At 32.3% G+C, this 24738-nt stretch overlaps 1 protein-coding gene across 1 annotated transcript in view; it reads left to right on the top strand.

Moving 5' to 3' along the window:
* The window catches only part of LOC117170634, a 429481-nt gene that overhangs the window by 300625 nt on the left and 104118 nt on the right, over nt 1–24738 (top strand). The window contains exons 4-5 of the mRNA XM_033357538.1: nt 6751–6921; nt 9636–9800. Of these exons, the coding sequence (XP_033213429.1) occupies nt 6751–6921; nt 9636–9800 (336 nt within the window). The remainder of the gene's footprint in view (nt 1–6750; nt 6922–9635; nt 9801–24738) is intronic.

Raw genomic sequence — 24738 nt, forward strand, 5'->3', positions numbered from 1 at the left:
AGGGAGCTCTTCTTAATATTTTGACACCAAAATCATGTCGATACACCTTACCGACTGCGAGTAAAGCCACCCACGCTTTAACTTGACAGACTGTAAATCGCTATTGTTGTAAAGCAACTTGAAAGTAAGTGGAACACTAAACAAAATAAAAATGGTTGAAATCTTGAAATTAAGAAAGTTGTCACTAGCAGGTTTTTACCTTTGGGATAAGAAAATCCAATAATGTCAAACAGGCGCCCGTAAGATTCGTAAGAAGGTTCTCGCGAATTTCCTAGGTATATATCTTTAATGTCGCATAAAAATGGTGTAGAACCCCAAATATTGCTCAGGGGTAAGTATTTTCTTTTTTCCCAAACGTTGCATTATTTGCCGAAAACAGGGATATAGTAATAAATCAAACCTTATTCACTCTCAGGCCCGAGGGTGCGAAATGAAAGTATCTGAAGACAAATAATTTCTCTAATACTTTGAAAACGGTTTACTACCCACAACACAAATCTTTTCAATACTCAAGTTTACAAATCATTTCAAGATTCACATACAAAAATGAAAATGTCTATTCCAGGTTTTTTCAGGTAGGTCGAAATTTACTAGTTGTAATTTTTATTATTTTGGATTTACATTTGTGAAAGGAAATTTTTTAAAGTATAAGTAGTTTTTTATTTGTACAGGTCTTTGAAGACTCAATCAATATTTTTTATTCAGAAAGTTTTTGATCAATCATATTATATTGTGTTCCTAAATATACCATTAGAATATAATAATTAAATGAATAAATAATATTTAAAAGATGATTATGGAGTTCTTAAATTTCCTCCAAATGTCCATGAATTTAAGTAATAATTCAACCTGTAAGCTCCTCACGCAAGGCCCCTTTTATCGAGCAACCGTACAAACAAGACCGCGGATGGGCCACATAATGTACTATCGGCGAGAAAACTATAGGCCTGCCTTTGAAGCTTAACAACTTAGACAAAAAAAATGCTAGCTCAACAAAAAAACAGACATTTAAAAGTTGAAAGTGTATTCAAGAAGAGTCAAGTTCAGAGCATTATTTCTTATACAAGGGGCACTGGGAAAATTTTTTAAAAATTCATGAGTATGAGGTAAACTGTTGTGAATCAGTTGCAGTTGAGAAATTTAAAAAAAAAGCAAAATTGTTGCTTAAAAGTACAAAAATGTGCAACTATATTATCTTCAGTTCAAACACAGATATTAAAGCAATTCAAACTGCAAACTGTAATGGATAGGCTCTGTATTTATTTTCTATCACTCGTAAGGCTGCATTAGTCTTATTTTTGTTGAAAATCGTGATATTTTTATGAATTTTTTTTTGTTGGAAAACAAGTTGCAGAAAGCAGGGGGGGGGGGGCCGTTTTTTTTACTGCCGACCGCTGGTGCCCTTCTTCGACCCGTGGCCAGGTGCCTTCCAAGCATTCAGAACCATGGGTCAAAGAATGGCAACAGCGGTCGGCAGTAAAAAAACACCCCCCCCCCTGCTTTCTGTCACTTGTTTTCCAACGAAAAAAAGTCTAAAAATATTGCGATTTTCATAAAAAAGAAGACTAACACATCCTTATGGGTGATTGAAAATAAATACAGAGCCTATCCATTACCGTTTACAGTTGAAATCGTTTAATATCTGTATTAGAACTGAAGGTAATATAGTTACATATTTTTGTACTTATAAGCAACAATTTTTATAATTTTTTTAATTTCTCAACTGCAACTGGTTCACAACAGTTTTCCTCATACACATGAATTTTTTCATAAGTATGAATTCATCGCCCCTTGTATAAGAAATAACGCACTAACCTTGACTGTTCTTAAATGTACCCGAAAATCCTTACTTTTTTCCTTTTTTCAGTCTGCTAAGCACAAACATTTTTTACATAAACTTCTTCAAGCTCATTTACGTAGAACACTTTTAGCTTTTATATGACTGTTTTTTTGTTGCGCTAGCATTTTTTTTTACACCCATGCAACTAGAGCCGTCGCGAACCCGCGAAGCTTATAAAAAGCGGATGCTGGACCAAAAGGGCCTTAGGGGACAATTCATGCACTCTCTGTAGAGAATACGCTACGATCATCACTGCCTGAGAACTACTACCTCAGCATTGAGACTTCTCGAAACGGGCTTCCTCGTAGTGACGGTGAATATTTCTTTTACGTTAAACTTGAACATCAAATCGTGCATCCTCGTAGTGATTGTGCCTTTTTCGCATATTATTTCAACATTAAGACGGGCGTCCTTGTAGTGACGGTATAAATTCGTTCTAACTTTTTATGAACTTTTTTTTGATTTATGGGCACGGATCATATCCCCTCGCATCAGTGCATTAGTGTTTCAGTAGTAGTAAACTACAATGCGCTCTCAGTGCTTTTACAAAATTCTAAGTGTAACGAGAAGACGAAGGAGTGTACCTCACGTGTGGAATCCATAAATAGAAGACAACTACACAAGATGACTAGGAGAAAGAAGAACAAACATAATATATCGGACACTGATGCTCAAAACGCAATGGAATCTTCGGAAATAGAAGAGAAAACGCAATAAGAACCAGCCATCACACTGACAGATACCAAACCAACCCCAAGAAGGTACCGCCGATCATTCTCAACAACCCAAACACTTCAAATGAAACCAGATTTATGGTTTATAACCAAGATAAAGCCGCGACCAAGCGTGTGATTATGAGACTAACGAACACTCAGCTCACTGTTTTTCCACATGGAATGAAGTAACACCAACAAATTAAACAATATCTAGTGAAAAACGGCATAGCTTTCCACACCTACGCAATACAAAATGAATAAAATAAAAAAAACTAGTACTCAACGGATTACCAGGAGCCAAAACGGACGAAATCATTGAGAAGCTAAAGGAACCGAGCTACGAATCAAAAAGGGTTATACTTATTGAAGCCAAACAAAACCCAAGCTCTCTACCTTATATTGTTAATCATTGACCTGAAACAGCAGGAAAAAAACTACGTGAAATCCGAAATTTAAAAATCCTGTGCTACACAAGGGTAAGATGGGAAATATATCATAACCCAAGAATCGTCACGCAATACTAAAACTGTCAACAGCTTGGAGCGGTGCTTTAAAAACCCAGGTTCAAAAATTGCAATACTTTGAAAATAAACTTCTCAGGAGGAGCTCCAACGCTAGTTCTAAAAAAAACGCAATATAGATATAAGAAATGATCTCCAAATACAAGATATTACTGTAGACATTTTAGAAATGACACAGAAAATTTATACTCTTTAACGTACTGAGTCAATAGGTCTAAAAGACATTAAACTGTACTGTCGAGAAAGTGCTTCTTTTCGAATAAAGAACCAACTTCCATACGACCTCATAACATACGCATACTAAAATTGCAAAAACATACATGTCTGTAAATAATGTACATATAGTTAACACAGGGTATAAATACGTTAAGATAGTTACGAAACTATTTAACGGGATTTTTTACTTTACCATTTTACCCAAAGTGAAAATAGAAACGTTAATCCTCATTCCTCACCTGAATACCATACAATTAAAAATATTCTGTTGAGTTCGTCGTTAACTAGGTGCAGAATTTAATATACAGAAATATATGTAAGAATCAATGTAGCCATACATTAAAATGATAAATAAAGGTGGTTTTAAAGAGAAAAGAAACAAAAGGGCATTTAGGATTTCGCGGAGGAAGCGCGAAGGATCAAGAGTGATTATTGAGACAGGCCAAGGAGTATAATACTCTGGAAGCCGGGTTTCACTCAACCCTTTGATTGTAGCACAGGCGAATAGACTAGAGGGTCGAACCCTCGAAATCGAGTACGACTGCTACAATCGCTTAGGCCTTCCGCTCCTAATAGAGAAATTCGGCCAGGATGATTATTTTTCTGAGTAATCAGTGCCACAAAAGCGTCATCGCGATTTCTCCTAAAGAAAAATATATTTATGGAAAACATGAAGAGTGGTCCAAAAAAGAGTATTTGAACTGTGATGCATTTACCTCTAATGGCATCCAGTCCCCATGATTGTCTAATATAACTTGGCAGCGTCGGGGAATATTTTTCACCAAACTTTCGATCATTGTGCAGCGTAAAGATCTTCAAATCTCACGCAGGTGTCGAATCAGCTGTTTGATCTTGAAGACACGCTTTCCATGAAGCTTCTGATTTATTGTAGACCACACATTTTCTATGGGATTGGGGTCTGAAGATTGTGACGCCAGTTCAGGACAATGATCCCATTTTCCTCTTTCCACTGGCTGCAAAGGCGGCTGCGGTGTTTTGGGTCGTTGTCTTCCTGAAGTGTCCATTCCTTATTTCCTTACCCAAACCACTTCTCTGTAGACTTTATCAAAGCCGTCTGATAGATGTTAAGCAGGATTTTGATGTTCCAATTGCCAGTGAACAAATGCAAGATGCCATAACGACTCATCTCCGTACACTTCGTTTGACCAGTCGCGTTGGATATTTTCGTGCGCCCATGCCAGTCGCTTTTGAATGTGCTCCACTTTCAATAACGGTTTTAGCACCGTGCTCCTCTATCCATAGCCGGTAGATCTCAAAGGGCGTTGTAACGTTTGTAGGATTATATTTACTCCCTTTCTTGACAACACTTTTTGGGCTTGTCGCAAATTATAGATGGAATGCTTCTCAAAAAGCTTGATAATGATTTCATCCTCCTTTTTTGAGGCCACACACGTCATGCCCCTGCCTGAAAAATCGTTAACGTTTCCTACCTCTTTATAACGCTTAAACTACTCACTTCCAAAGTTCTTTGACTTTCTCATACAGCGCGCAGCCACTGAGAAAGTCATTTTGGGTCCCTTTGGACGCGTACACAGAAACACGGCTTCGAACTGACTCGCCTAGGCGACACTCATTGCGTAAAACATCATTCCCTGGCTTCAAAACAAATGATACGGGGACAAAACCTATGATGCATCCTAGACTAACTTTCCTGGAGTTCTATACCATGGATAATTTATTTATGTTAAATTCAATTTAAAAAGCTTCAAACTCCTAATTTTTTCGTATAAATATTATATGTTCCATAATGTAGATAAATTTGCAACTAGATCGTTCATTATACAACCAAACTGATAAAATTTCTATCAAAAAAGACGATTTTCCAATAAAAAACATAAACTTTCAACCAAATAGTTAAACATTCAATACGAAAATATGGATTTACCCGAAGAGTTAAATTTGTAACTAAAAGCATAATTTTTCAATCATATAGTTGAATTTTCAATCAAAAATGGTATAATTAGATTTTTAGTTAAAAACTTAAATCTTAACAAAAAATTAATTTTTAACCAAAATGCTGAATTTTCTATTATAAGTGGAATAGCTTAATTTTAAGTTCAAAAAACTAATTTTAAACCCAAAATAAAAGAATTTAAAAAATATATCACAATTTTCAGCTTTTTAAACTAAATTTTCAAATGAAACGATGAATTTTATACCATTTTAAAAAACTAAAAAAAGAGTTAAAGTTTCAAATGCAATAGCTAAACTTTCAGTTAAAAAAATTAATATTTACGAAAAGAATTATTCAATAGAGGAGCTAGATTTTCAAGCAACTTATTACATTTTCTTTCAGAAAGAGAGGAATTGAAGGGTCTCAGGATATAAAGGCGTAACGGCCAAATATCAGAAATCAGTTCATATTTTCGTTTTTATGGACGTGTTACATTAGTTAGAAGGGCTTTTCTCAGAATTCCCTGCTTCTTTTATGATATTTCTTTGATGATTTAGTAAAGTAATAGCTTAAAAGAACCTTCAAAAAGCCGCGTTCTTGGACAAGGTTTTTTTATAGATAGTTGCTTGTTTTAATAACTATTTTCGCAATTCAAGAGAGCTAAGTAATAGCTGGAAAGAACCTTTCTGTTCAATATTGAATTAAAGTTTGACAAAAGTTGAGTTAGAAAAATTTGAGTTTGGGTACTTAGGCCCGTATACCCCGTAACCGTTTAATTTTCAAGGAAAAACGTATGGACATGTACATATGTATATACATATTCGCAAAAAAAAAATTTATATACATGTTTTCCGTATCAAAGTTTTGAAAACTCTGCTTCAAGGATAATACATTTTTATCTCCATGTTTTCTCTTGAAGCATCGGTATAGCGCTGTGTTCAATATTTCTTTCAGAAAGAACACATAATAAATTTCTACTTTTCCTTGTGATGAAAAAAAAAGTGGTGAAGTCTTTGAGGAGAAACTTTGGGATAGTTTGAAAGATGCCGAAAATTTGATGCAACGAAATTCACAACCTTTTGGAAATAACGATCCACTTGAGCCAGACTGGTCGTTTAATATTCAACGACTTAAGATTTAATATTCAGTGACCTGACCTACATCGACCCCGAGAAGGTCCTGAGGGTGCAACACACCACGTGTAACACACGCCGCGATACTGCCAAAGGAATATCTGTGAAAAGAAGTAGCTTCATGAGCGAACCGGTAGCATTTATTAAAGAGTTTATTCATATCCAAGACTTTATATTCCCCTCCATGGGAACATAAGACGTTTTCCAGTTCTTCTTAAAAAATCGACTCTTTTCATACTTCACTCAAGAATAAACTCCATTCTGTTGGAGTAAATATAGATGAAAAACTATGTTTTTCTGCTAGCATCATTTTAAGAAACTACCTAGATAACTAGATAAGAAAAAGTTTGACATTTTATTTGCTGTCAATTTGAAAGAGTTTCATATTTTGTATGTTTTTATGTTACAGTTCAGCCAGTGTATGTCCGTGTTATCGACGAAGACACAAAAGCTACTCTTGAATCTGGTAAAGTCCTGGGTCCGATAAACGACGGTAACAAAATTTCTTTGAGATGCGAGAGTAGCGAAGGCAGACCTGTTCCAACTGTCGAGTGGTACAATGGCAACAAACTTCTCGAATGTAAGTTTTCCGTATTTTCATTTCATTTCACATACATTAATTTTATTTTTCGAAGAATTCTTTTCAAGGAGATTTTATACAACAAACAAAAAATGTGTTATCTTGTACAAAAACGAAAAATTCAGCCGTTTGTTATTATAGATAAAGTTTCAAATACCAATGGAAATATTTTCAACGTTGAGTTTCTACTCAAAATCAATCTTTCTACCATTTTAGAAATAAGTGGAAATTTATTAGGTAGTCATAAGCAGTCAAGGGAAACTAATATGTTATGTAAAAACTATAGCTAAGCAAATCTTTATGCACATTTCTTTCATAATTGAACATTTAACTCATTTTTGTTACACTTGACAACAAAGAGCCATCCATTATTGACGTAATATATTTGGAAGGGGGGCTTTCTAGTTGAATGTTTCGCAATAACAAAAATTATTTTTTGAAGCAAAAAAGTCAGGAACAACAAGAGATATGCAAGAGTAGGACCATATTTACGGAAAATTGCATTGCAGAATTTATAAATGGCCCCTAACCTTATCCGAAGATATCTGCAGCAAAACTAACAATTTTTCAGCATTTGGCTTAGAGAAAAAAATATAATAGTGTCATTTCATCTTAATGCGTCTATAATTGATAGCCTTTATCAATATAAAGTTGTTGGTTTTTAGTCAACTGTGAATGAAAATCTGATGAAAAGTTCTAATTCAAATCAACTTTAAAACTTTTTTGGTTGCACGATAACAATTTTCACTTAATTAAATATCCAACACCGAAATTGAATTGAAACTAAATTGAATCGACATGTTTCATGGAATTCATCTCAAATTTTTCTATAAGATTTTTCTATCGACAGTTTATGAACAGAAATGGTTAAATGGATATCTGAGTCTTCCCGCACGTTATATTACTATTCTCAATAATATTATACTATAAATGAACTAAACCATTTAGAAATTTGTTTTAACCTAATCTAGCAGAGTTCTCTATAAGTATCCTGGTAATAACCTTTCATTGAAAAAATACGAATCGTAATAATAATAATAATATTATAATAACATTATCGCAGGAAGTTTCGAACATCGTATTGGATTGACTTATAACATCCTAATCTCATCAGTCACTTGACTTATTAGTCCGTAGCTATGGTGTTTAACCGCGCGTTTACCCTAGTAAAAGTTTTCAATAAAAAATTATTATGAGCCTCGGTGGCTCAGTTGGTTAGATGCTCGGATTTCACCTCAGTGGTCCGGGATTCGATCCCTGAGCCGGTACCTCTGGAAATGTTTCGATGTACTTTTTATCGAGGTTCTGGTGGTTCGGAACCCACCTTAAGCTGCAGGTGTTTTCCCCATCGTGTACTTGACTGCAACCCAGTACGTCAATAATGAGGTGAAAAAGCAGGCTTGGTCTAATACGTCGGGGCACACTCTGCTGTACAAACTAAAAACATACATAAGTGACATTGACGCTTCGCTCGACTTTTTCATTACCCAGCTTACGAGAATAACCCTAAGCGGCAATGTCAGTTATGCATCTTTTTAGTTTGTATGGCAGCACTGCTCTCATCAGATCACTTGATTGCATTATAAAAATGTCGACATGTCGAGCAGTAACCATCTTAAGCCTGTGACAACATTTAATAATAACATCAAGTTTGATCCTCACCTTCTTAGTCCTCATGTAAAAGGAGAAAATTATCTTCTTGGATCTAAAAGCATTTTTTCAGGGAGATTAAAAGCTTGACTGTATCAACCTTTAATTAAAATTACAGTAACCACTTTGAAATCAAAATACGGATAGCTTGATTATTTATTAATTAATTTTATTAAAGCGAGGCATGTTACGCATTATCTTAATTTTATAAATTTACATATCTCAATAAAAGTTACCGAAAAATATATTCAACATTAGGGCGAGTCTTAAATAAAAAATACTAGTATCAGTATTCTTGCTAAAGTAAAATAATCAACAAATTTCGCGCTGGCAGAATTTCCAAATTTTTTAGTTTAATTTCTTTTACATACAGGAAGGTCAAAAAGGTCTGCCCCATTTTTGATAGGCCTTCATCAATTCTTTGTCAAGTATAATTTATATTTCATTCAAATCTGTTTCCAGAAAAAATTCTGAACACCTATGTTAGATAAGCAAAGATTTTTTCGGGTTCAAAAAAAAAATTACAGCAAGTTCTTAAAATTTGGAATTTGTTGAGTAATAGAATTATTTTCGATTTTTGTTTTAGTATTCTCCTACACATAAAAATTCTACATCTGTACAGAACAATTTTCAACCAAACGTGAAGAAAATAATTCAATTGAATAGCGAATGCTGGATTAAAAAAATTTGCAGTAATTTTAATTTCGGCAAATGGGTAATTTCGATTGTTTTTTCAAGTCCACAAAAATTCTCTTCCTAGTCGCATAGGCATTCAGAATTTTTTCGGAATTAATTGAAATACGAAAAAATTAAATACTCTGAAAAAAATTAATTTATTTAATAGGTTTTTGTAACGTTGGTAACCAAGGTGCATATGTGCATCGATTCAAAATAAATGACTTATTTGTTTATTATTTTAATATGGTACTCTTTCGCATTGTAGCGATTTCGAATTCCAGAATTTGTTATTTTACATGGAATTAATTCTTAGTAATTGAATCCTTTCTAGTATTGATTCATTTTAAATCCGGGAATTTCTTAAATTTATTTCTTCTTTTTTACAGCGGAAACCATGACGAAAGTTGGAGAAAATGGAATCGGCACAGGAAGCAGCCTGTTGAATCTGCAGGTTACACGCAGTGAATTAGGCGCCAACCTCACGTGCAAGGTCAGCAGCAGTCTTACTCTTGCTGAGCCTCTCACAATTGACATCAAATTAGACGTTCATGGTAGGAACATATAAATTACTTTCAAATATCTTTTTCCCAAATCTAGCTAAAAAGTTATCCAGAAAACATCGAAACATGCATACACAGTAATACAAGATAATGAATTTTAAATGTAGATGAATTTCATTTTTGCATTAAATTAAGTAAGTCACTTAATTTCAACCAGAAATGGAACTTAAGTGCAGTGTCTCCTATCTGATTATACGATTAATATGATGATTAACTGACAGGTATTTTCAGTTTAGGATGATTTTCATGCGCGCTCTGAAATTCAATTTGTGCTGGCAGAAAGGCGTGCACGAAATGCGATGCGGCGATGCGCAAACACTTAGATGGATTTCGGCGAATTTAGAAGAGGTGCTAAGAGAGCAGCTGAGAGTAGCCAATATGGTGTCGATAGCCCTGGCTAGATATTATCGATCAACACTGAGCTCCCCGTGCAGAAATTTTGATCTGGCCCCGATCGGGGCCAGACCAGTCCAGATCGGGAATCCTGGTCGGGGCCAGATCGCGGATGAAACACACGCCCAGATCGAGGCCAGGTCGGGACACCCGATCGGTACACGATCAGTCTCAATATAATCCATTCGTGAATTTCAGGAATGGAGATTTAATATAAGTAAACTCGGAACTATTGAATGGCCCTCTCCTTTCGAAGGCCACCTCAATATTTTGAATTTCCAATTAATTTGTTTTAATTTAAAATTGAAGTACGACATGCACAAAAAGAAGAGGTTTGAGACTACAAAATTTAATTATACTTTTGAGAAACGTAAGATTATTGTAGATGGTATCAGTTTCGAGGAAAAGGTTAATTTTTTATGAAAAAAATGGATGATAACCATAAATATTTTAATTAACAATTTTAATTTCTTGAAAAAAAATTTTGTCTATAAAACTTCTTAACAAATTAGAGAAACATTTTTCGCAAAAAGATTCACTACATCTTGACATTTTCGAATGCTTTCAAAGAAAATCAGCGGGAAATAACCTATGATTTACGGTTTATTAACATTTTACTGTAAAGAAGTTCAATTTTCTGTCAATTGCATTACTTCTTGGGAAATTCAAGAAGGTGGTTGTAGATAATATTTTCGCCGAAAAATTGAACTATCGTTTATTCTATCGATTTATTTTTTCCAGTCTGTTAAGAAGCATTATAGACCAAACAACTTTTAAACAAAAATGAAAAATTTTGAATTAAATATTTCTGGTTATTTGAAATATTATTTACAGTATGTGCATTTGATTAATTTTTATTGTTTATTATTAATTTTGACCTATTGGACATTTCTATAAGTTGAAATGTCATTGTTTATGATAAAAAATAAAAATAACTTTGTTTAGCATTTTAAACTTCGCGTGAGACCAATTAGATGCAGAATACGACGCATGCGCAGTGTAGTAACTAGCTCTTGTTGGAATCCCTAAACAATTGGGTTTTTGCATTTTGATTGTACTACTTGATTTTGAAATTCATGTTATAAACATTTGTCCTTAATGTATGTTTGTAATGAATGTATTATTAATACAGAATCAAAGTTTCAATGTAAGAATCGATTGTATCACGTATTTTATTCTCATAATCTAAAAAAATTATAATTTTGTGCATACTAGAATCCATTTCTTGTCAATAGATTTGATGGTATAACTCTACATTAAATCGAAAAACCTTGAGTTCTTAAATAATAATTAAAAACAAAAAAACTTTATAGATTTCATCATATAATAATATTTGACTCGTCTAATGGTACATATACAAATTTTACCTAAAACAATTTAATTAATTATTAATGTATTTGAGGTTAGGTTTCAATGAGCCCGCAGAGTGTAATTACTTACTCTCATCTTCCTCGCGCAGGTTTCGAGGTATACTGACTGATGTTTTAATCATTGATACAATATTATAAACGAGTAGTATGTATACAAATTTCACTGCACTATCAGAAAACATCAAGCAGCACTAGTTCCGCGAGCGCATAGAGATGGTGTTTCAGTAGGAAATCGGTCTGGCCCGGTCGGACCCATGTATGGACCACAGAGTTCTACCAATCAAGGCCAGATCGGGAAATCCGATCGGGGCCAGATCGGTATTAAGTTTGAAATCGGGCGATTTCTGCACGGGTCATGGTATAGTCGTTTCGTCAACGTTTCTTATTTTGATATATGTACTCAGATCTATAACGGATTTTATTATTAATAGAAAAATCGTTTATATGTGATAAAAAAAAATACAAAAAAGGATTGAATATTTACGTTCTATACCTGGTATTTCAATAATCAGCTGACTTAAACTACCCTATAAGTTTCATTTCAAGCGCACGCATTGACGGAAAGTCAACAATCTTTCTGTCTTAAATTAACCTATAAAGTACATTTTACGTACATACAGCAATTGACTTTCAACCAAGCGCGTTACTTAAAGTCATGTTATAATCATCAGTTGACTTGCAACTGGCGAATGATCCTTTTGGTTACATCTGAAAGTCAACCGCCCTTCTCTACTGAAATTCATATTCCTGTATTATTGTGTATCAAGCGGTTTTCTCTGCTACTGTACTTAACGTCAGAAGCTAATAGTGAATTTCGCAATAAGAAATTTCTTTCACATTGCGAGCGACATAAAAAGAATTTGAATAATTAACCCTTTTTTTATACATCTCTTTCAGGCCGCGGAATAACTAGAATTTCATTCGATTTAATTTACTTTCTAAATTTCTCTAGAAATCCTTTAAAATACCTTAAAATACCTACCAATCCTTTGAAGTACTTTAAAGTTTGTAATGGTTTTTAAAATTCGTTCCAAAATTTAAAAACTTTGAAATCACCTGATAGTGGATAAAACTGTCTGAAATCTCTAAAGTTCTCTAAAATCTCTGGGCATCTTCTGAAATAATCTAAAAGTTTTAAAACTCAATAATATCCTTTCAAATTCCTAAAAACTGTCTAAGTTCTTTTAAAACCCTCAAACTAGTTAAAATTGTTAAAATATCTTTTAATTTTTAGAAATCCTTTTAAATCCATTTCGAATTTTAGAAAGCTTTGGCACCACTTATCATCTTTCAATATCTGTAAAAGCTCACAATATCTTGAAATCTCTTCTTTCTGTGATGGCGAGTATGTTGCTTTTTATTAATTTAGCAAAGAAGGTTGAAAAAATGTTTAAAGACAAATTAAAAACATAGTTACTTTAGCGAACAATTTATGAAAATTTTAAAAAGAATTACATCGTTAAAAACGAGTATCCCAAAATTTTATTCGTATTAGTCCGGGGTCTACTCTTTATTTACACACCACTCAAAAAAAAATTTTTTTTTTTTAAATTATACACTACAAGTTACATATTTTATATTTTATAAGTTCTTCTGTTAAATACACAATATTTAATATTCAAAAATTTTTGATTGATTTTAAGATGTTTAGAAACATATTTGTCTTTCTTCCTGCATAGAATTTGATAGTTACAAAGCAAGAAATAATTGTTTGAAGAAAGATATTATAATTGAAACAGTAATTAGTTTTCAGTAAGAATAGTCGCGACGAGGCGAATAATGTGATTCGTGAATTAAAAATATTTTCCGATTCCAAAAGTTTTGTGAATGATAAGATAATGGTTTGATGTGAGCAGAGAGCATACTCATGTGAAATGTGAGATACCAGTAATTACATTTCTGAATGTTAAAGCTCCGTAGAATGGATAGCAGGCAATTTCAGAGTATTTACCTCGCACTCACGTAGATTGGTGTTAATTAAATAAGTTTGTTCTCCTATTCCTATGCTTTGCTTTTAGAGCTTTTGACAATATACTTTAAATGGTTGATTTTCATTGCAACTACCAAGTTACAGGTTACTCTTGTTATTTCTATTCCACAACTACTTTAATGCTTTAGTGAAAATTAAGAAAATTAATTTTGGCGAAATTACCTGTTCCACAAGAGGGTGGTTCATAAACTACATTCTCAATTTCAAGACGGTGGAAATAAAAACTCTGGAATAAATTATGTTGCTTCTAACTTTAAGATAGCGTTTCATCCCGCTCAGTTTTCGTGTACGTACTACCGTCTACTGTTTTTGCCGCAAAACTGCGAGAAAATACCATTCACACTACCACAATTATTTTTTTCCCAGGGAAATGGTACCCTGAAATTAGCGCGACAATCAGACTTTGTTTTTTCTGTAAGATCAAGCGAAAAACTACAGTTGTAACAGGGTTTGGGGGGGAGGGGTTCATTGGAAAAAACTTTATGAACTTGGATTGCGTTCGGTTCCTTACTTCATGTTGCATTTTAAGAAAGTTTTAGAATATTTTATAAGATGGGCCGGCAACGGTGATGTTCAACAATAAGTTTTAAAAAGAATACGTTTTAAAATGATTTCCATTTTTCACACTCAACACTCTTTTCCATATTCCCCTATTTTCCTCTTCTTTAAAATTTTTTCTTTCCCTGAATTAATACAATCCAAAAAAAATCCAACCGTTTTTGGTTGAAAGTTAATTTTATTTAATTGAAAAGTCCTTTATTATATTTTTGTTTTAAACTTAATTTTGTTTTCTTTTGGTTAGGAATTAATTTTTGTTACAAAACATGTAACTATTCAAATATTGGTTTAAAATGGATATTTCAGAATGAAAGTTGACCTTTTTCGGTTGAAAATTCATGTATTTTGTTAAAAATGCGTCTTCTTTGGTAGATAATTAATCTCTGTTGGTTGGAGATTCAACTGTTTGGTTCAAAATTTATTTTTTTCGTTAAATTAAAATACTTATTATTTTAGTTATAAATGAACTTTTTAAATGAAAATTCATAATTCTTTTTAAGTAAATAATCCCTTTTTCTCTCAAAATTAATCTTTTTTGTTGAAGTATCAACTATTTTGTTAAAATTTTGTTGAACGACCTTTCAGCTTCAAATCTTAACTTTTTTGTAGAAAATTAATTAAGTTGGTTAACAAATAATCTTGTTAGTCTTTCCATCTTTTTCGTTGAAGATTCAACTAATTTGTTACAAATTCGTCTTTTCTGAATTTAATTAAATTATTTGGTTACAAATTTGCCTTTAATTAAAAGTTGAACTATTTCGTCAGAAATTGCATTACTTGTGCAAAAATTTAACTGATCTGTTAAAAACTCTTTCCTTCGGATTGAAAAAGCGACTTTGAAGGTGGAAAATTTATCTTTATTTGTTAAAAAATAATGGTTTTGTTGAAAATTGTATTGTCTTTTATACAATTCGTCCTTGTGTGTTAAAAAGACATTTTTGTTTTGTTTCAAATTCGCCTTTTCGGTCAAAGTTTATATCTCCTTTAGTTGAAAATTCAACTATTTTCTTGAAAACGCAATAAAGTTCGATTCAAAGGTTTATTGATTTAAGGTGTTTAATATCGAATTACTTATGGCCTCTAACACATTTGAACACGGTACCTTACTATTTTTCAGTGAATTGATGATGATTATTTTAAAGGATGAAAAAATCGGAAATTGTTTTGCTAATTTTCTTACGCGATTCACTAGATGAATCATTCATGTAAAAAATGTATGTGGAAAGCAGGTGGAAGCATAGGAAGTTTTAAGTAAACGAAGCAGCAGGAATATAAACATCTTCTTGAAAAAGTGCTTTGCACTTTATCGTACACGTAAAATGAATCGATTGCACTCGTTCCTCGATTTGTCTATTTCAATCTCAGCTTTTTCATTCCTTCTACATGAGAAATCTAAAGTCTTGCTTTAAACGATAAACTGAATGAAAGTGTAAAACGCTCCTCGAATTCAACATCACTCAAACTTTACCTTTATGCTTCAAACACCTTTTTTTTCTTCAGGAAGCTTAATACTTATTAATTAGAAAGCTTTTGACAATTGAAGCTGAGCAGATGCGCCGCTTACGTGACTTTGTTGTTTGATCCCGCTCTCTAAGGAAAACATTGCCATAAGAGAAGTTACGCCCCAAACAAGGCTCGCACCCTTTATTACCTTGAATACAGAATGCTAAGTCATTAGCATAGTATCATAATTAATTAACATTCACTAATCTCCCGGCATGTGAATTGCCCACGTTTTTCCGATGACGTTATAAATAATTTCAGGAAGTTTGCTTTCGCTACATAAACTTTGATTGACTTTAGTTCATATAATCCCTTCTAATTTTGATAACACATAGCGAGGGAAATTTAAAATTAAAGGACAAACAAGTTTAGGGACCATCTGTATTAGATAATTATTCTACGATAGATGATCATTAATTTAAAACATCTATGAATGTAAAATAATTAAAGAACTAAATCTCTTCAATATTGCCGAAAAATGGTGAAGAAAGTGGAAGAATATAAGTGTTTTAAGAATTTTTGCTTTCCAGCCCATCCCGTGTCCCAAGAACCTCTAACAGAATTAAAGCGAGAGTGTTCAAGAATGAGATTTAAATCTAATTTTCCGGTACTGTAAATTTTATTATTTCTATAGTTTCTTGAACATATTGCAACAAGATTTATATCAAATTCAAAGTAATCGTTAGAGACCTTTTTTATAAATAAAAAAAAAACTTTTTCTAAATTATGTGTTTTCTAAATTATGTGTTTTCTAAATTATGTGGTTATTCGATGAAGTAAAATGAAGTTTGAGTTAAGTAAGTTTTGTTAAGTAACGCCGAAAATTCAGGCGATTTTTTTCACGTTGTTCATTTTTGTGAAAGAACTGGTAAAGAATTAGGATTTTACATTGAACAGGCAATAGTCATTTCATCATGACTTTAGTGAAACGTTGTATTGAAAAGTATTTGCGAGAACAAAAGCCACCACATATAAAAGCAATACTGAGAGTAATTCTGCTAATGTAGTAATTATTTTTAATTTAATTTTTATGTACGTTTGTAAATTTTAAGGTTGTTAAAAAAAATTTTGTACAAATTAAATTTTTTTATCTATTCTAAACCTTAAAACATTAAAAAATACACAAAATAATTTTCACGAATCAAATAAAATATTGTTTAGAGTGCGTACTTACTAAAAAAATATTGAGTTGTTAGTATATTTTTTCAGAAGAGTAATTATACGGTTTAATAAACGTTAAGAAATCATAATTTCATACATACATGAAAAAAATGCTTTTTTTAATTTATAAAAAAAGTGTTCTAACGATTATTTTAAATTTCATATAAATATTATTGAAATATGTTCAAGAAACGATGGAAACAATTAAATTTACAGTAACCGAAAATTTGATTTAAATTTCATTCTTGAACACCGTGAAAGTATGTAAAATTCTCTTCAAAACTAAGAACATAGAATATCCTATTTCTAGGCACTGCTGATGAAAAATACCAGCAAATAATTTAAAGTTGGCTTAATTTTAAGTAAATCTGAACAATACACTAGTTCTGCTAACACTGCAATTATGGACATCCGAAAATTACTCCTTTGGTGAAAGTTTCTCTAATCTTAATTTTTATTCATTTTTTTGCTATCCGAAATAACTAATTTCCTAAGCATCGCAGGGCAAAGATGCTTCTAAATAAATTAAGTGGACTCTATTTTGAGTAACAAAATTAAAAAGAAAACATAGCCCTATATCACCAAAAGTGCAAAAATTGAGCCCGCGCCGGGTGCTAGAACCGGCCCGACACTCGAACACGCGTACCAGGATTGTCCGAGCGTCTCAAAAGTATAATATTTTCAAGGTCGAAAAATCAATTTAAACCAATTGTAGGATTGTAGAGAATAAGGAAATAAAGCCTTTTTATATTATATTTTTTTCAAACGTTAATTTTTAATAATAAAAGCGAAATATTGAATAAAAGTTTCTCTCTGATTTAATGAAGTTTTAAAAATTAAATCGTTCTAACCCCGCTAAATATGATAAAAATCAGTTTACATTTATAGGGCTATTTGAAAATACTAAAGCAATGCCTAAGAATTCATGAACAAGTTAAAAATCGCTAATTGTTTAAAAATATTTAATTTCAAAATGAGGTAAGTCGATAATTCTGTTTTCTTGGTTTCTCCGGTAAAAATTATCTAGGTAAATTCGAGTTTTTAACAACTATTAGTAAGCGTTTTGTTCAAAAATGTTAAATAAAGTTTTTTAAATGTAATTTGAAATTGACTGAGATATTCATATTTGGAAAAAGTAATCCACGTCTGCCCGCGCTGTTAACTAATGCGTTGCGAGGACTGCTCCGTCAGGCAGCCTTCTCGCGCAGGCAGACGTCGAGTACTTTTTACAAATAAGAATATCTCAGTCAATTTCGAACGAATTGATATGAGATTTTCTACAAAACTTAATTCAATATTTTTGAACAAATCACTCACTGAAAGTTGTTTGAGCCCCTTTTTGTATACTGAATCGAAGGTTTTAAATCAATAAATTTCCACTTTCACTTGGTTTTCATGAACGTATATTGAATAACCTGTTTAAAAATATCCAAAATTGACTTCTCTCATAAAGAGCTACACCCAGACCAAAATATGCAAAATTGGAATTTGACAAAAAAGACCAAAGATTGAAGAAGATTTTTCAAGAAAAGCCACCATACTTTTGGTATTTTTATGCATAAATAAATTATGCTTTCTGCATAATTTCTAAGTAGCAACCATGCTATAACTACACTGTTAAAAATTCCTCTTGGAGACTTCCACTACATGTATTTCAAGTTTATTTCCGAAACGTAAGGTAAGGCTACCCGTTGAAGCGAAAAATAAAAAAATGTAAATGATTTCTCAGGACTCTTGTTCCAGGCAATAAAAGAAATTTTCTGACGGAGTCAAAAATGTTGTCAATATATAGTATATAACGCGCATATTTATTAAATTCAAGGAATTCTTGCAATTTACAGAAATTACGGAATTCCTATTATGCCCGGCATTCGCAGATTTTATGGAATTCACAGCACATAATTCATAGAATTCACGATATTCACGGATTTCAAGAAACTCGTGGAATTCACGAAATTAAACAAATTCATAAAACACAATGAACTTAAGCAATTTATTTAATTCACGAAATTGATGGAATTTATGAATTCAAGGAATTCGCGGAATCTATGAATTTAAGGAATTCACGGAATTGATCAATTTAATGAATTTTCGGCATGTAAAGAATTCGCGGAATGTACGGAACATAAGAAATTCACGATAATTATGGAACTTACGAATTCCACGGATTTCATGGAATTCGCAGAATTTATGGTATTCACGGTGATTCATGGACTACACCGAATTTATGGAATTCACTGAATTCACGAGATTCCGGGAAGTCATAGAATTAAGGGAATTTATGAAATTCAAGAAATTTGTGAAATTCATCAAATCTATATATTCCTTTAATCAAATTCTGTGAATTCTTTGAGTTCCGTGAATTCCTTGAATTAGACGAGTTCTTTGGATTCCGCAAAATTCCTTGAATTCGGCGAATTCTTTTAAATTCGTGAATTCTTTATATTCCGTGAATTTAATAAATTTTGAGTATTCCTTGAATTCCATTAACTCCGTGACTTCCGCGAATTTTATGAATTCTGTGAATATCGTTAATTCCGTAAATTCCTTGAATTCCGTGAATCCCATCAATTCAGCGAGATCAGGGAAATCTATGAATTCCATAAATTCCATTATTTCCTTGAATTATGCGAATTCTTTGAAATTCGAGAATTCAGTGCATTTAATAAACACCGTGTATTTTACGAAATCCATGAATTCCATGAAATCGATTAATCCCGAGAATTCCATAAATTCCGTGAATTTCATGAATTCCATAAATTTGATGAAATCGGTTCTTTCCGAAATTCGCGTGAATTCCGTGATTTCAATAGATCCCTAGAATTCTATAATTTTCTTGAATTTCATCAATTCCATGAATTCCATCAGTTCCTTGTATTTCATCAATTCAGCGAATTACAAGAATTTCATAAATTCTTCGAATTTCTTCAATTACAAGAATTCCGGGAATTTCCTGAATTCTTTGAATTCCAATAATTACGTGAATTTAATGAATTCCACAAATTTTCTGAATTCCTTTTATTCTATGAATTCCGCGAATTCCTTTAGGTCCATGAATTGTGCGAACTCTATGATTTTCTAGAATTCCTTGAATTTCGTGAATGTCATGAATTACGTGAATCCATTGAACTCGATAAATTCCGCAAATTCCATAAATTACTTGAATTTCATTATTTCCACGAATTCCGCGAATTCCTCCATTTCAATGAATTCTACTAATTCCGTGAATTTCGTGAATGCCACGAATTCTGTTAATTCCATGAATTTCGTGAATTCCGGGAATTTGATGGATTTGGTGGACCCCTTGTGCCCATTTGTCGTCTAACAAACGCTCTAATACATGTATTGGAATACAAGAAGGTGACAGCACGATCTACAGCACTTACAATACATGTATTGCAATTTCGATATTCTTATACTATGTTTGCAATTTTACCTTACGCTTGCATTTAAAAGTGTTGTAGAAGTGTTGTAGAATTCCAAACATTTTTTACACTTGAAAAGAATAAAAACACAGGGATTAAATTATTTTATTTTTAAAATTAAAGTACAGAATTATTGAAACCCTTTTAGTGAATAAATAAATATCAATTCTTCAAGTAACTTCGAATTAATGAAAATCATCTTTTAGAAATAAAATCTCTATAAGTGCAGATGGAATACTACAGAGAGACATGTTAGTGTCAATCAGTAGTCAAAAGAGTTTATGATATGACACTGGATTATTCCACGGTATTTAGCCGAATAAAATAAAAAATTATTCAGGATGAACCATAAAATTCTCTGTATACCATCTACTTCAACATGCAACCCATGTATGAATATTTTATCCTTTTGAATTCAGGAATATTTAGTTTGAAACGTCTGACTGATTAAACAATATCTCATGTCACAAAGACATAAAATATCTCTTCAAGTATCAAAGGAACGTCATCGACAAAAGAGCTCGTAACAGCCAGTAGAAATTGTGTTCTAATACGGCATTTTATTTCATCTTACTAAACGAATTCCGAAAAAAATTCATAAAATACCTTATACATATTTTTAAACATGAATAATATAACAAGTACTTGTTACATTCTTATCATTTATGATTGAGAAAGTATTAGAATTGTCGGAAATTTGACATCAAACTTTTTCAACGGATCTCCACGTTTCGAGACACCCTGAACTCGAAAATCAGGTTTTTCACGATGGCGTCCTCCTGTCCGGCCGTCCGTCCGTCCGTAAACACGATAACGCTCGAAAAAATGAATGAATCAAATCCGTCTTTGGCACACTTTTTTAGGTCCAGAAAGAAAGGACGAGTTCGTTAACCAGCCATTTTTGATAAAAATTCAAAAAGTGAGTGCATTTTGAAAATTTTTGAGACCACTTTTTTTCATTTGAAAACTCTATGTACGGATATTTATTGTATTAAAAGGAATAAACAATTTATCCTTATGACTTTTTTTTGATAAAAAGAAAATTCTCAGAAATATAGCGTTTTCAAAATTTTTTAAATCAACCGAAAATCTAAATTTTAAGCCAAAAAAAGCACGATATGAAAAAAAGACCTACAAGATTATCGCGACGGTTCAATCTCACGCTTCGCCCTCCGATATTTATTCTTTCCATTTGGAATGCTTGAAAAAAACGTTTTCAAAAAGATCTCTTTTAGATGGCAGTATTTATATGCATCTTCATATTCTGAATTGTCTACTTAATTAAGTATAGTCAAAGATTAAGTTTCTGAAAGCTCTGTAGGCTTTGACGTACACATTCTCATCGTGACACTCGCGCTGCGCGCTCGATTTCCAACAGACATTTGCAAACAGGTTTTGTCGAATTTTTTTTCTCGTAACTTTCGTCGTTTTTCCACACATTTATTTTATTATTTTTTTTTTCAACGTTATTTTTCACGAATAAAACAAAAGGTACGCATCCTATCAAGAAGTGATTCTTAACGAAATTGTAGATATTTTTTGGGATAACAATTTTTGTTAATTCGTCTTTTTTCGTATCCTGTATAGTTTGTCTACAAAATGGAATTTTTTTTTGCGCAATCAAAATTTGAATTTTTGATTTTTGAAGAAAATCCAAAAATTTGTCATTATAATCTTGTAGGTCTTTTAAAAAGAAATGTTTTTATTTTCTTGACTTTTTTCATATCGTGCGTTTTTGGCTTAAAATTTGGATTATCGGTTGATTTAAAAATGTTGAAAACGCTATATTTCTAAGAATTTTGCTTTTTATCAAAAAAGTCATAAGGGTAAATTGTTTGTTCCTTTTAATACTATAAATATTCATGCATAGAATTTTGAAATTCAGAAAAAAGTGGTCTAAAAATTGTCAAAATGCACTCACTTTTTGAATTTTTATCAAAAATGGCTGGTTAACAAACTCGACCTTTCTTTTAGGACCTAAAAAAGTATGCCAAGGATGGATTTGATTCGTTCATTTTTTCGAGAGTTATCGTGTTTACGGACGGACGGCCGGACGGATAGGCAGACGGACGCCATCGTGGAAACTTCATTTTCGGATTCAAGGGATCTCGAAACGTGGAGATCTGTTGAAAAACTGTGATGTCAAATTTCCGACAATTCTAATACTTTCTCAATCATAAATGGTTATAATGTAAAAAGAACAAACAGTTTATCCTTATGACTTTTTTCAATAAAAAGAAAATTCTAAGAGTTATAGCATTTTCAAAATTTGTTAAATCAACCGAAAATCAAAATTTGAAGCCAAAAAACGCACGATATGAAAAAAAATCAAGAAAAGAAAAACATTTCTTTTTGAAAGCCCTATAAGATCATCATAACAAATTTTTGGATTTTCTTCAAAAATCCATAATTCCAATTTTTATTGCACAAAAGATAATTAAAATTAAAACATTCTATTCTGTGGAAAACTATTTAGGATATGAATAAGGATGAATTAACAAAAATTGTTATCCTAAAAAAGATCTACAATTTCGTTAAGGATCACTTCTTCATAGGACGCGTACTTTTTGTTTTATTCGTGAAAAATAACGTTGAAAAAAAATAAAATAAAAAAAAATGTGCGCAAAAACGACTAAAGTTACGAGAAAAAAAAAATCAACAAAACCTGTTTACAAATCTCCGTCGGTAATCGAGCGCGCTGCATGAGTTTCACGATGAGAATGTGTACCTCAAAGCCTACACAGCTTTGAGAACCTTAATCTTTTACTATACTAATGAAGTAGGCAATTCAGAATATGAAGACGCATATAAATACTGCCATCTAAAAGAAATATTTTTGATAAAGTTTTTCCAAGCATTCCAAATGCAAAGAATAAATATCCGAGTGCGAAGCGTGCGATTCAACCGTTGCGCGCCCTATATTATACAATTTGTCAATTTTGAAATTGGAAATATTGGTATTTTATTTTTACATTTTTTTTCTAAATTTTTTATGAGATTAAAATTGAAAATTGAACATAAGAATCCCTAGTAAGAAATGACGATTCTAAAAAAAGAAGAAAATGAGCACCACCTTAAAATAAAGGTATACCTGTTAAAAATTCCTTATTTTCGGTGAGACCACGGAAAACTGAAATGTGCAATTAGGTTAACTAAAAATCAGTGTATCATAAGCACCCAACCAAAAGCATAATTATAGTTGCAAAACGTATTTTAAGCACTTGACGACAAATTAACTTGGAAAGCATAAACATTTTTTGATATTGCCAAAACCAAAACGGTAAATATTTTAAATATATTCGAGGTCACACTAACTTAATTCGACACATCAAAAATCAAAGTGTGATAAAAGTGTTCTATACTACATGACGGGAAATTTACGCATAATTATAAAAGCATGTGGCCATTATTTACCATTGTTAAGGAGGTGATAGCATTTTCATTTTCTGTGCTTTATAATGAAACGCCACAATTCTTTCTTATTCAGTTGTGATTCTCATAATTTAAAGATCTATTCTTTCGAGTGAAAAGAGAAATGATCTGAACATATTCGTGATGGTTATCAGTGAATAGAGTCCTAAATTAGTCGTAATCGTTGAATATGAGATTTCGCAAAATTAGTCCTTATACATTTGTCATCTTCATGTCTTTAATTAAATTACATTTAAGTAACAGATTCATTCAGATAAGTCTTTTAGGAAATTAAAACGAAATTAATCACTTTTTTGTCGGATTTGTCGGATGTTGAAAGTGGTTCGACAAAAGCGTGTTGGTCGTTAGAAAGACAAAGCGGAGATCGTGGTTGTGAGAAAAACCGAAGTTAAAGAGGAAGCGAGCCGTGAATCTAATATGGGGAAATTTCATTTTGGTTCGATCGACTCACCTTGGTGGTGTCGAGTCTACTTGAATCCTATGCTAAAATATGACAAAAGGTCAAGTCCCGTCCGCATCGCGAATGGTTTTCGCGAAATATGCTGATGTATTCGTTCTCAGAACCAACCCGATCTCACTTCTCACCCCAAGTTTCTCTCAAGCGGAAATCCAACCACGTCTGTCAGTTTACCCTAGTGTTGCGCCACAAATTCGCTACTTCTTCCATTTTCCGGGGAAACTTAGAAGGATTCGTAGGCCGAGAGTTGAGCGTGAAAAATGAAAAAAATGGTAAAAAATGGAGTAGAAAAAGGTTCAGAGGAATGAAAATCTTGTAAAGAGGGAAAGACAGGCGTAAGAGAAAAGAATAGCTAGTTAGCGGAAGGAGTTTGGGAAAGTGAGAAAATAGGTCGTTGCATATTTCTTTGAAACTTATGACTTCCTCTCAATTGAGGATTATAGTGTTTCAAATAATAGTATATTCAGTCTCAAAAAATATTCTGGGAATATATTTTTGAGGTTTATACAAATTGTTTATCTTTCAGATAAAATAAGAACAAGTATGTTGATTATTGAATACAAAACTAAAGTTTTGTACATAAACTGAATCATTGAAAATATATATTTTTACCACTTGAACGCTTCAAAGGAAAGGGAAC

Source organism: Belonocnema kinseyi, chromosome 4 (genome assembly GCF_010883055.1).
Source record: "Belonocnema kinseyi isolate 2016_QV_RU_SX_M_011 chromosome 4, B_treatae_v1, whole genome shotgun sequence".
In the NCBI taxonomy this organism is placed as follows: Eukaryota; Metazoa; Arthropoda; class Insecta; order Hymenoptera; family Cynipidae; genus Belonocnema; species Belonocnema kinseyi.